At 31.7% G+C, this 14,632-nt stretch overlaps 1 protein-coding gene across 1 annotated transcript in view; it reads right to left on the bottom strand.

The window, feature by feature from the left end:
• LOC106462293 (receptor-type tyrosine-protein phosphatase F-like) overlaps positions 1-14,632 on the bottom strand; it is a 333,656-nt gene that overhangs the window by 55,951 nt on the left and 263,073 nt on the right. The window contains exons 6-9 of the mRNA XM_022389747.1: positions 9,873-9,942; positions 6,578-6,699; positions 4,617-4,836; positions 2,322-2,430 (exon numbers count right to left, since the gene is read on the bottom strand). Of these exons, the coding sequence (XP_022245455.1) occupies positions 2,322-2,430; positions 4,617-4,836; positions 6,578-6,699; positions 9,873-9,942 (521 nt within the window). The remainder of the gene's footprint in view (positions 1-2,321; positions 2,431-4,616; positions 4,837-6,577; positions 6,700-9,872; positions 9,943-14,632) is intronic.

The raw sequence follows: 14,632 nt of genomic DNA on the forward strand, positions 1-14,632 counted from the left end.
ATGTATGTGTAGATACAACATGGGGGTCAGTGTAAATCACACTTACTCCGACCCCTTTCAGGACAATGTCCATGTAGGTATCAACAGTTACATTCATGTGTTGTATACACCGTCGCTTATGTTCGATATTACATAGTCCTGTACTTCACGAACAGTTCAGTATTTAACACACACATTTCACCAGTTTTAATCCTAATTTAATAACATTTCACATAAATACCCTTTTAAATTTTTTCAGCTTAGTTTAAACTAATGTAGGTTGTTCAATCTAGTGTTAGGTGGCTTGATTAGCTCTTTATTTCTAAAATATATGTTAAATGGCGAGAGGTCTATTTCCATCACGTATGTAGTAGCGATCAAGTTTGCACAGCAGATCGTTTTTATGCTAGTTTTCCATAAAGTAATTTAGAGAATTATGCAAGACTATCGGCGATAGTTTGCATGTTTGTGTAATTGTGCATGAATTTGGATGATGTGCTACGTGTAATTTATAGGCTGTTGTAAGTAATGAGTTTTGTTTGTAATTTATTTATCTGTTTAGGTGCTATGTGGCACAGCGGTATGTCTGCGGACTTACAACGCTAGAAACCGGGTTTCGATACCCATTGTGTAGCTTTGTGCATAAATTCAAACAATCAAATGTTTATCCATGCTGGGCATGCGTATTCTATGACTGGGCGTATGCATGTTTTGTATATTTTTATAATATTATCTGGTGTGGTTCCATGGTTTTTGCCAGTTAGACTTCTTGCATAATTTGTCGTTAACCCACGTTAATTTAGAATCGTAGGTTAGGTCCTGAAATTTTGCTGAAGTTGTGGTCTGGAGAAGTGTCCCGTTCATACGTACTTTTGTTGGGTTATTTTTATGTCTTGTTTGTTATTAAAATACTATTAGTTAATTTTTGGGGACATTTATTTTTATTCGATATTTTTGACAGTATTTTTCTATGCTCTTTAGTTGTGGCTGAAGATTTGTTGCTGCAACAGATGGAGTGGGGTCACTTTTCCAGACCACAACATCGTCTGCAAATTGTGATGAAAACACTGAGTTTGGGTCTTTAGGGGCATACTGTTTACATATATGATGAATAGAATAGGACTAACTACCCATCCTTGGGGACGCCTGTCTCTGGAGTATAAGATTACGAGTAGGTTATCCTAACATTTATTTTACATTTTCCAAAAAGTTAGATAACCAGCGAATAATTCCACACGGTAGATCCATTTCAGTGATACGGAATCTAAGACCATCGTGCCAGACAGTGCTGAATGCTTTCTCGACATCGAGAAAACATGCGACAGTGCATTCATTTTGGTTGAAACTGTCAATAATGGTTTCTGTTAATCTGACCAAGTGGTCAGTTGTTTGTCTGAATTTTGGATTTCCTGTATTTTTGAGGTTGCTTCTAGATAATTTGAAAGTCTCTTTCCAAATATTTTTCCATAATTTTCCCTACACAGCTGGTCAGACTGATCGGGCGTTAGTTGTTTGGTTTATTTGCTGGTTTTTCTTCTTTATGGAAAATTAGTACAATTGCTTGCTTCCAAGAAACTGGGATATATCCAGAGTTTAGAGATAGGTTAAATAGTGCTGTTAGGTGTTCATACAATCTATGAGGCTTTTTTTTAGGAGGACGACCTGTATGCCGTCTTGTCCTGGTGCTTTGTTTTTAATAGAATATATGACTTTTATAACTCCTATTTCTGTGATTGTTTTTGTGAGTTGATATGCTACCAGGTTTTTATTGGCATCGTTGTTCCTTGATATATTTAGTGTGTCGTCAGGGTTTTGTTTTGTCTGGCATAGTTATTGATTTTGTTGTAGAAGTGTGTGTTCATGTCGGGTTCTTGATGTGTCTTAAATGTGCTTTTGAGGTGTTCTTTAAATAGTTCCACCTTTTCTGAGTTTGAGTATACTATGTTATTTTGTGTTGCTGTTTGGGTTTCCTGTGTTTGTGAATTGTTTCAAGTGTGCCCAGAACTGTTGTGGATCTGTTTTGGCGTTAACTTGGGAGCAGGAGTGATCCCAACTGTCTACAAAAGTACTAAAGGATGAGTGGTTTGTTTGTTGAACTTCGCGCAAAGCTATTCGAGGGCTATCTGCTCTAGCCATTCCCTAATTTTGAAGAGATATAGACTAGAGGGAGGGTAGCTAGTCAACACTACCTTCCTTACCGCTAACTCTTGGGCTGCTCTTTACCAACGAATAGTAAAATTGACCGTCACGTTATATATCTTGTTTGAGGGACTTCGTTTCTTCTTATTAAAATAACTACTTATAAATAAAACAAACAGAAAAAACTATTAAAGTTCACTTACTTAATTGAACCGTTCCTTTCTGAAACTCGCTGTAGTTTCAACACTAGATGTCTCTTTTCATTGCTTTCTTTCATATTTTGGAGTCTAAACGGAGGCAGTTTTGTTGGAGCTACAAAAAATAATTCCAGAGAAAACAAACTTAACTCCAGGATGTACACAATATTCTAATCGTAGAGAAATAGCTGCTTAATATTATAGAGAAGAAAATGTAAGTATCTGCATTCTCTAGAATCTTCTAACGGATATGAATCAAATTAAAATATATTTTTTTATATATTCTGTACTGGAAATCTAGAAAAACAGTGTTAAGTAAATTATTTCATTTCGAATTACCGTAAAGTAACTGATATCAAATGTACTATGTCAAATGTTTGAAACACCTGAAGGCTGTATTGCGTAGGCATACAAATAAGCCATGCTCGGGTATCCTAGGGGGGTTACAACATCAGGGCAATATTTTGTTAAAAAAAATACATATATATTTATTACATTCCAGCTTCGCTAATATAGAAATACTTCTGAAATAAACTATTATATCTGAAGGACTGTGACAATAGGGCTGAAATACTCTATGTATGTCAGACTATATTATCGAACTTAATAAAGTGAATAGGGTAAGCTAGAAATAAATATTACTGGCGTATACCATAGATAAATATCACTAGCGTATATCAGAGATAAATATCACTAGCGTAAACCAGCGATAAATATCATCAGCGTATACCATAGATAAATATCACTAGCATAAACTAGAGAGAGAAATGTCATTAGCGTATACCAGAGATAAATATCATTAGCGTATAACAGATAGGTAGATATCATTAGCGTATACCAAGGATAAACATCACAAGCATAAACCAGAGAGATAAATATCACTAGCATATACCAGAGAGAGAAATATCACTAGCATAAACCAGAGAGATAAATATCACTAGCGTAATCCAGCGATAAATATCATTAGCGTATACCAAAAATAAATATCACTAGCGTTACCAGCGATAAATATCATTAGCGTATATCATAGATACATATCACTAACATACACCAGAAAGATAAATATCATTAGCGTATACCAGAGATGAATATCACAAGCATATACCAGAGAGATAAATATCACTAGCATAAACTAGAGAGATAAATATCACTAGCGTATACCATAGATAAATATCACTAGCATAAACCAGATAGGTAAATATCATTAGCGTATACCAAAGATAAATATCACTAGCGTAAACCAGCGATAAATGTCACTAGTACATACCAGAGATAAATATCACTAGTACATACCAGAGATACATATTATTAGCATATACCAGAGATAAATATCACTAGCGTAAACCAGATAGGTAAATATCATTAGCGTATACCAAAGATAAATATCACTAGTACATACCAGAGATAAATATCACTAACATATATCAAAGATAAGTTTCATTAGCGTATACCAGAGATAAATATCAGTAGCGAATATAAGAGACAAACAACACAGTGTATGCCAGGGATGAATATCACTGCAGTATATCAGTGATAAGTATTACTAGAGTATAGCAGGGATAAATGTCATCAGGGATATATATCACTAGAGTATACTAGAAATAAATATCACTAAAGTATAATAGGGATGAATATTACTGGAATATGCTAATGATAAATATTATAAGAGTATACCAAGGATAAATACCACTAGAGTACATCAGGATTAAATATTATGCAGGATGAGTTGGTTTTCAATCCATTGCAGACACCGATTTGTTGCGTGGAAAAAATTCATTGTATGGTTAATTCCTGCAAGTTTTTATAAGTCTCTCTAATGAATTACCAAGCTCAACATATTATCATAAATTGCCTTCCCTGTGCAAACACTCAATAAATACACCTTGTATTTCACAATCTGACAGTTTTAAATCTTCCGTATATTTCATCAAAAAATAATAAAAAATGGAAATACTGGTGCGAGTTCTATTCATATTAACATTTACATCAGAGTAATTTCCGATGCTCACTTTAATCCGGATAATTTAAGATCACTTCCTACCAGTCATAGAAGTGTAAAATGAGTAGTCTTGTTTGAAATATTTTGTTCCAACGTATTTTTAAACTGACTTTTAATCCTCAAATCTGGTAATAGAGCCAAACGTTTCTTCTCTTTTTTTAATGGTTTCAAAACGATTAATAATAATTATCCAATCTTAATGATGACTGAAATATAAATTGCTAAGCCTGTGTGAAATATTAAAATCTTAATAATTTTAATACAAATAATGTTTAGTATTTCACCAAGATTAGAACTCCTACCAAGAGGGGAGGTGGAGCAAAAGGTCAGTGTAGTGGGAACGCTGAGTGTACCGCATCCAGAACGGTTGTTTGTACACATGCGGACGGTATAGTTAGTATTAGGTTTCACTGCACTCCTGAACTCCAACCTTTCTGGTTTCACTGAGTGTGTCGTTCTGAATCGGTCGACAGCGATTTTTCCATTCGAGTTTTTAAAACGAGATTCGCCTTCTAGAGTAACCTAGAAATAATTACATAAGAAATAAGTATTTCATTCTTTGTCAGAACTGCATAAAAGTCAAATAAACTACCACTTGAGTACGTGGGGTATTTCCGAATGATCTTAAATATCTCAATCTTACTAATATTCTCTTACTTTCAGATAAAAATTATTTGATAAACAACCGTATAAAAATATTTGATCAAAATATCAAAGGTACTTTATACTAATATAAAAATATTTTATCAAAATATCATAGGTGCTTTTTACGAGTTTAGAAATATTTGATCAAAATATCAAGGATACTTTGTACGAGTATTACTTTTATAATGTGTTTTGAAACTAACTCGATATAAAACAAATACTGTACACTACGCTTTTGAAACTTAACACCACAGCTGTAAGAGTATTTTACACGGTAAAGAAAAATGAAGAAACCTGAATTGAAGACAAAACAAGCTAAAACAGATCTACGGTTCACCGCAGATTAAATTTATAAACCTTGTCATACCAGGTTGTAGTTCTGCTATACAAACCTATAGAGGGCTTTCTTGCAGAACGCTTCAAGCGAATAACAGACATGATTTAATCAACAGTAGTAGACTGTTTACATTATTTAAAATTTGTTTTATACCAAAAAGTCAACTTGAAGAGCAGTTCATAAAAAATTTAATTTGTCTAGTAGCAAAGTTTAATTTTGGTGAGTACATCAATATGTATTACAGATTGGTTTCTCGATGTCTTAGTACACTTTATTTTTCCTATATTCACTGAGTAACACAAACGAACTATTTCAATAACCGTAAATTGCTGACAGTAATTAAATTTGGTTAAATTACTATAGTTAAAAAATTGGAATAATTACTTTTCATATTTAATTTGAATGTAACATTGTCAGACGATGTCCTAGAAACCGCATTTGTTTAATTAATAGATTAGCTCAAATACAGCGTACATCTATCTATAAGGAATAGTTGAATCATGAATAAGATAAGGCTATTTGTTAGTTTGTCTTGATAAGTCTAAAGAATAACTTGATTGTTGCCAATTTTGAAAAAAAGGCAAACATCAATAAGAATTAACCTATTAATATGATTTTGAAATCGGCGCTAAGATATAATTTAGGTAGGAATAAACAACATTAATTTCGGCTGTTTTATTTTTCTATTTAATTTACGAATTTGTTAACTTTATAGTTGCCCCCCAGTGGAACAGCGGAATGTCTGAGGGCTTACAACGCTGGAAATCGGGTTTCGATACCTGTGGTGGCAGAGCTCAGATAGCCCATTGTGCAGCTTTGGGCTTAACTTCAAATAAACAAACAATCAAACAATAAAAAAGTTTTAGTTTTCAAATTTCTGGCTTTTAAGAAAGGACACGTACATCAAAATGATTTTTTTGACTCGCTCCAAAAATTATATAAGTAACTACTAAATATATTGAGAAATGTTTTGTGGCCTTATTAACTTTTACTACATGAAGCTTTATGTGATATTCAGAAGTTGAGTGTACTTTACTTCTTTCATTTAAACAGAAGAATATTTTAATTGTTATATTAGAATAACTCACAGCAACACGGAAAAGAGTGCTCTAGATCAAATTATATTGTTATGTCTTTTATTGCACCGCTTGTGTTGGAGAATATTTTCATTGCGTACTGGAGTTAAATTCCTATAGGCAATCTTGTATTTCCCTTCAGTTCCGTGGGAAAACACTAGACAGAAACTGTTGGCAGAATGACCAAGAACCTATGCTTACTTACATTGTATGATTCTATTATTCCTCTGGCTTTTATTGGCGGTTCCCAAGTCACACTGACGTAATTGCGTTTATTTTTGGAATCGAAACTACACTTAGCTTCAACGTGTTCTGGTGGGTCCGCCACTGTGGAAAGGATATTACACTAGTTAGTTATTATGAACTACTGGAGCAAAAACCATTTTTAGTGAGTAGCGACAAGAAAAAACAAAATTTTGTTTAGAGATTATAGGCTTGCGGTAAGAGAAAGTTGTAAAGTTTTTATGCTAAACCAAAAAAAAAATAAAAAACAACAAAAAATACTGGTGATATTAAATATTAGATGTTAAAGAAAATGTCTATCTCATTTCGTAATACCCTAAAGTTATTACACAGTGAAAATGGTTTTCACAGATACTGAGAGAATATGAATGTGCTTATGCACAATTATTTATTCGACCATTGTATTTGCAACCCCACAGAAAAAAAAAAGAGTTTAAGAAAAAATGTTATTTCACTGTTTATTGAACAAAGTTTTACTTTTTCCCTAACCAGTGTCATTAGCTCATTGTTATTAAACAGCAATATATGAAGCATTCTTTTCTCGACTCCCAGACTTCATCTATCGACACATTTAAAGTTTGATACCACACTTGTAAAAATATCTATTCCTTTGAAAAAACTAAGGATTGGAAGTCAAAATAATTCTGGTTCTCAGGTTGCAATGATTACGAAACTTATCTCGACGAATTACCTCTTACATTTGCTAACTATGTATTTCACGTAAGCTCACTATATCAAATACAACAATAAATACTGTTAGATAGGTTAGGAAATTGCTTATTAGCATTCAATATGTCTATTTACACTCAGAAAAGTACAATTGTGGTTTTTCAAAGAGATATTCGATGACTAAGTAGTGATATAATTGTTCCATGTAAAAAAAACAACATTTTCAAAAACTTTATATTGACTTACCACTTATAAAAGACGTGAGAAAAATATAGTGAGTTTTATCAGTTAATGTAAACAAGATATTTGAAATTTTTACTTAGAACAAATATAAACAAATACAAGAGCATAACTGGTATACATTGACTAATAACTTATGAGATAACGTAAAGAATACGTAAACACTCCTCACTTTCAAGAGCAGCAAAAGCAACATACACTGAGTTTTTTACTAACAAGACAGATAAGTGCATGCATTGGCTGCTTAGTTATAAGAGAGGTAACTAATATTTGTTTATTTTCACTTAAACCACATGCAATCAATATGTAGTAACGTTTACTAAACAAGATGTAAATAAATATACATTGAATTCTTTCTTACGACGCATGTTATTCATGTGTAGTGATATTTCCTCCCCAATATGTAAACAATATATATTGACTTCTTTCTTATAACCCTCGTAGTCAATATGTAGTGGCATTTTTTACACAAGATGTAAACAATACATATTAAGTTTTTCCTTACAACATATGCAGCGACTTTTCTTCCTCATGATGTAAACAATACATATTGACTTCTGATACGTGTGTAACGGTAAAAAACATTTAATTCTTGAACGTTTCGGTACAAAAATTTCTAAGTTTCTAAAGTTCCAACATTTTGTAAACAGGAATTAAAATAGAGTAAAAGGATAAAATTAATTGAAAAAGGAATAGAATAGTGCTACAATTATAACAATATTATGTTTTTATGCGAAATTATACAAGTTATTCAAAACAGACTTAATTATAGTAAAGTTGTGTTATTATTTAAAGTTGGGAGCTCATACATAATAGATAGACTTTTTAAATTAAAAGTTCAGTGCTTGATGAACCAGATGAGATGACTTTGAATTTTTTAATCGAGATTAGGTGGTTGCTATTTTCACTATGTATGCAAGTTGCGTAGTTTGGAGAATTTGATAGTTGATACTTCCATATGTTCGCAGGTGTAACTGGCGTATTGTTTTTTTAAATTAAGTAGCATCACAGCCACTAAATACGTATTAGTACACAATCCGGGAACGCATAACAGTAGGTAATAGACCCGAATAGATTTTGAATATTGAACTCCCAAAATAATAACACAATTTCATTAAAATAAAACCTGCTTTAATTTCACAAAAAAACAACAACAAAAAAACCGTCATATTGTTACAATTGTAGCACTACTCTATTCCTTTTTTAAAATTAATTTAATCCGTTTATTTTCTATTTTAATTCCTGTTTACGAGATGTTGGAGTCCCTCGGTGGGACAGCGATAAGTCTTTGGATTTACAATGCTAAAATCAGGGGGTTCAATTCCCCTCGGTGGACACAGCAGATAGCCCGATGTGGTTTTGCTATAAGAAAACACTCACACAAAATGTTGGAACTTTAGAAATTTTTACACCAAATATTTTATCTTGTTTAATATAGGTTGCTGAAGATGGAATATGTATATTTCGAAACGTTCAATAATTAAATGTTTGTTACCGTCACACACCTATCAAATGTTTGTTGCTGTTGTACTATTATTCATCATTAAACTTCGATTCCCGTCGAATAAATATATTGACTTCTTTTTTAAAATACCTGTAATCAGTATGTTGTGACGTTTCATCCATAAGATATAAACAATACATATTGACTTCTTTTTAAAATACATGTAATCAGTATGTTGTGACGTTTCATCCATAAGATATAAACAATACATATTGACTTCTTTTTAAAATACATGTAATCAGTATGTTGTGACGTTTCATCCATAAGATATAAACAATACATATTGACTTCTTTCTTACAGTACATGTAATCAATATATAGTGACGTTTCCTCCTCAAGAAGTAAACAGTTCACATTTATGTCTCTGCAGAGAGACATTCCGTTTTTCTATTGTTTTTTCTTCTTCCAAACACCTTTCAATCGATCACCATTCCTTCATTTCTCGGCAGATTGACAGAAACTTAGTAGGGTTATATCTTGGTCTAATACGCCCAGATAACTTTTTTTTCTCTTTTTGATTTTGGCCTTTTTAAGGATTTTATGGAATCAAAAATCAAACAAGCCAAAAATGTATATTTTGGGCTCCTGTGCGGTCATATTTACAGCAATTAAGATGAAAATTCGCACAAATATAAATTTTAATGCGCCCAACACACTGGCATACACAAAAGTTGAATTTGCCCGTTTTAAGTCTTTTTAAGAGTCAGAGCTCCAAAAAAAAGCATATTTTTGGAGTGTTGGGCCAATTACTTAGCATTGTTTCGACCAATTTAAATGGAATATTGTACAGAAATAGTTTTCTACAAAGACACTGGCAAACTAAAATGTTGAAATTTAAACTTACTGCCGTCGGAGGTCTTCTCTTCAACTAAATTCGACCAGTTTCCACATCCAATTGAATTACATGCTTTAACCTAAAAGTAACCAGTGAATAATAATAATTAAAATCACATCTGAAAATATAAATAAGTATTAAAATATTGTCATATGCATTAAATAATGTGCAAAAAATCCTTTTAAAGTATATCTAATCCATTAAGAATCCAAATATAAAACATAATAATAATGACACACTTTCAGGTTCTAAACTAACAGATTAGACAAAGATAATAGTTGGTATTCAACATTAAATATTCAGCCACTATATTTGTAAATGCCCTAAATAATGTTTAGGACAATTTCTTGTGGAGACATGGAACACTTATGTGCAATGTAATTTTCAAATAATTACAAAAAATATACCCATTAAAAAGCAAATAGTTTTGATTTAGAGTGATTGATAATTTGTTCACAATACGTTCTGGTGTGATGAAAGATTTTTTTGATTTTATTTACATTAAATCATGGATGGTCAAGTGTTCTTTTTTTCAGCATTGAAACATGGTAGAAACATATCTTTTTGGTAGGAAAACGTTTGTTTTGGATATTTGAAAAAAGCTGCACATGGGCCATCTACGATAGCTGCCTCCGCTTTTGAATGAATAGACTAGAAGGAAGGCAGTTATTCAAGACCATCCACTACCAACTCTTGGTCTACTCTAATCGAATAACTTGGTTTTACCTTTACTCTTACAACAGTAACTCATGAAAGAAACTAGTTTTATTTTTTACTACAGTAAATCACAGACAGAAACAATATATTCTTCATTAGCAAATCACAGAGATTTTTTTTAACTAGTGAAACCTAAAGAGGTTTGGTTTGTTCCGGACACTTGCGCAAAGGTACACAGTTGCTGTCTGTACTAGCTGTCCCCAATTTTGAAATGATAAGACTAGATGGAAGCAGCTAGTCAAAACCACTCTCCGCTATTTCATGTGTACTTTAATTAAGCACAATTATTTTCGGTAATAGGATGCGAATTGTGGATCTATAATTCAGCATTCTAACAAATATGCCAAGCCAAACCATGAAATGTTTCTTTATAATCGAAAAGCACTGAGAGAAACATTCATGTTGAGTACTGAGACATGGGGTGAACATGGTTATTTCAGCAGTGGAGAGAAAATATTTCTTTCAACAGTGAAGTATAGGGACAAAAAACACAAAGACATTTTTTTCAGGAGTGGAGCATAGAGAACTATTGTCTTAGCAGTAAAAAAATGGAGAAAAACTTTTATTTTCAGCAATAGAGAATAAATGGAAAAATTATTTTTTCTTAGCAGTGAAGAATGATGAGAAATATGATTTTGTAACATTTTCAGCAATACTTCTCTGTTCAAAACATGATTTTTGTAATATTTTCTGCAATAAAGAATAAATACTTTTCTGTTCAAAACATGACTTTTGTAATATTTGCAATAATAAAGAGTAAATACTTCTCTGTTCAAAACATGACTTTTGTAATATTTAATAATAAAGAGTAAATACTTTTCTGTTCAAAACATGATTTTTTATATTTTCGGCAATAAAGAACAACTACTTCTCTGTCCAAAACATGATTTTTGTAACATTTGTGTCAATAAAGAGTAAATACTTCTTTCAAAACATGACAGATAGAAGTTTTATTGGTTTTAGGATCTGTAGTATATGAGCTTGTATATGACTACTTGGAATTACACTATAAGACAAGTTTTTAAAATTGATATAAAATTATTATACTTTCAGAAAAATGAAGCAGTCATATGTATTTAGTTCAGGATTAATTGTGAGTTACCAATAACCAAAAAAAAAAAGGAAAACAACAACAACTAAACTAACAAACTTGAGAGACATAAAAAAGTTTAAGCGCTATAAAACATATTACAAAGTTTTTCTTTCAGAAATCGTGACTTAATCTTGCAAATTTATGTTGATCTTTATATAGATAAACATTTCACACATTTGCGGTTATTTTAACCTAATCAGTAGCTTATATAAAACTTTCATTGGATCAAACTTAAATGTTTTGTTCAACAGTTTTAATCAAAATACGATTGTTGCCATTTCTGTTCTATTCGCACGTTGTTGATAAAATAAACTAATGAATTATTTAATAAGATGTTTCCCCAACAAAATAATCCTTAAACGGATAATTCAATAGTTTTAAATGTAATTACATTCTGTATATTTTTACTTGTTTATATAATATTTCCTTCTTGTAATTTTTCTGTGTATGTTCTGTATTTATATCTGTAATTCAAAAATTCTAAAGAAAAAACACAAAACAACAACATGATGACAGATGAGAAAACGAAAGAGCAAACGTTCTGTCAAAACTTTTATAAAAGTGAGCCAAGCTGATTCTGGGCTTATGAAAACGCTACGTTTTTTAAATATATTACTGCCTGATTGTAACTCGGCCTTTCTGAACTATTACACCATGCAGCTGACAGATTGCACATTGATTATTTGAAAAATACTGATTCAACAATAAATCCTTCTTTTCCTTTATCTTACGATAACGTTTACGAAGAAAATCCGTATAAACAACAACAAAATAGGATGCACAATTCGATCATATTTTCAGAACATTATGCGAAACTGAAAACTGCTGAACTTGAAAATCTGCTAATCTTCTTCGACCTAAGCACCGGAACTCTTACATGTTTAAATTGAAAATGACATTGAATTTTTGAATCTAGTCGATGGAAACAAACACATTTTTTCATTATAACCCTGAATCGTTCCCAATACGCTGATCCTGAAATTTGATTAATAAAATATAAGACCATTCATTATGCAGTTTTGTGCCTCCATTCCATAGGTCTGATTCAGGTTTCCTTATGGCAAGAAGTTAACAAAAAAAGTAACTTATTACCATGAGCGACGGAAAATGTGATCAAGAATACCATTCAAAAGACATTACGAAATCATTAGTTTGTCAGAGAGACATATTTCCATTCGAGTTGGAAAGCAGACAGTTTTATTAATTTATTAACACGCCATGTTTTCATTTAGATATGAGTAGTACATTTACTAAACACATTAAACAAAATAATATATAAAAACATATATAAAACCAGTAAGATTAAAACATGTCAATAGAAATATGATTTAACATTTGAGTTATTTTCTATAGTTACTGAAGTGTTCTCACCAAGTAAAGTTAGTACGAACAGAGAAGGTTAACAATTTATATCTAACTAGAAAGGCACTCAGAGAGTGCAATCTCACTCTGTTCAATTTCTCACCTTCAATGTAGGTGTAGGTGCAAAAATCATCTTTTTATTTCAATTTTCTCTCGAGTTTTGATCGTTTTCGAAATCCCAATTTGGAATCACTATAATGAAAATGATTGATCTTCTGTGCTACCTTAATCTTTCATTTACATTCATTAAAAGTAAACTGATTGTGTTTTTTTTTGGGGGGGGGGAACATAACTTCTGTAATAAATTTGATCAAAATCCGATGAAAACTTTTCGAGTTGTTGTGTTCCCACACACACATACAGAAGAAAGAACAATACTTTCCCAGTCCGTCGGGAGTAATAAAACTCCGAATTACAAGGATGATCTAGCTACTTGTACAAGTTAGAGATAATTGGCTATCTTCATAAAACAAACCATCAAGTTGCACGTGTATCCTAATAGTGATCATAAGGTTAAACATTTTTTTTTTGTCAGATGGAGGCATTCCATTTGCGGTACATAATTCTGTTGACTCTAGAGGTACAATGAGGAACGAACGTTACCAGAAGAGAAAATAAACAATAGTAGTCAAGCAGTTATCAACTTCTCACTAGTGGTTGTTGTACGTGGAGGAATTGAGGCTGATTATTGGTTGACGGAAACACGTTCTAACTAGTACACTTAGAGTTTTTAGGGAGAATTAGCTTCTTAAAATAATAATAACGTTTAATTAACTCTTCTTGTTTCCTTAGCATAAAACGTTATCTTGAAGGATTGATTGCTGTTAGATTTTAAATGAGTTGTATTTGAAATAACTTTGAGATATGAAAAAAGTAATTCATAATTTCCAACCTGCCATTTCCAGAAAACATGTAACGTAGTGATACGAAGAACAAATTTAGAAAGTTGTCATTCATAATCAAACAAACTGGCAGACGAAAAACAACTCCTCTTGGATATATAACGAAGGGATCAAAATTTGACCATGGAGGATTTGTTTAGTTTTCTTTAAACCACCAATACTACTATACCCACAACTGTAAGCTTGGCGATAGTTTGTGACTTTTATGGAATTTACAGAAATATGAACATGGTGTTCTTTTATTAACGTTAGTAAGTAGAATTATAAGTTCCAAAACGACATCGACTGTTTTGGCATTGTTGTTTTAAGTTGTAGAATAGTAAAGTGTGCTGGCCTTGGGAGATAGACACAAGAGGTAAGAGCACACCTTAACGTTACTTATAATTGTAGACTCTCACTGAAGTTAAAAAATAAACCAAGAGATGATAACAACTAAAATATTAACAAGCTGAATGATTAACAATAACCAAGGCATCAAATTAAAAAATTAGATAATGAATATTTAAGTTGAAGACTGGATAACCAGCAGGTTAGCAACAACAACAACAACAAAATATTTAAAGACTGGGGGTTCTTCTCTTTGTAATGAGGTAATATTATTTCTTTTTTTAAACAATGATGGAATAAAACAAATAAATAAATCGAAACAGGTTTAGAAAAATAAATATATATATATATATATATATATATATATA

Source organism: Limulus polyphemus, unplaced genomic scaffold, assembly GCF_000517525.1.
Source record: "Limulus polyphemus unplaced genomic scaffold, Limulus_polyphemus-2.1.2 Scaffold45, whole genome shotgun sequence".
NCBI lineage: Eukaryota > Metazoa > Arthropoda > Merostomata > Xiphosura > Limulidae > Limulus > Limulus polyphemus.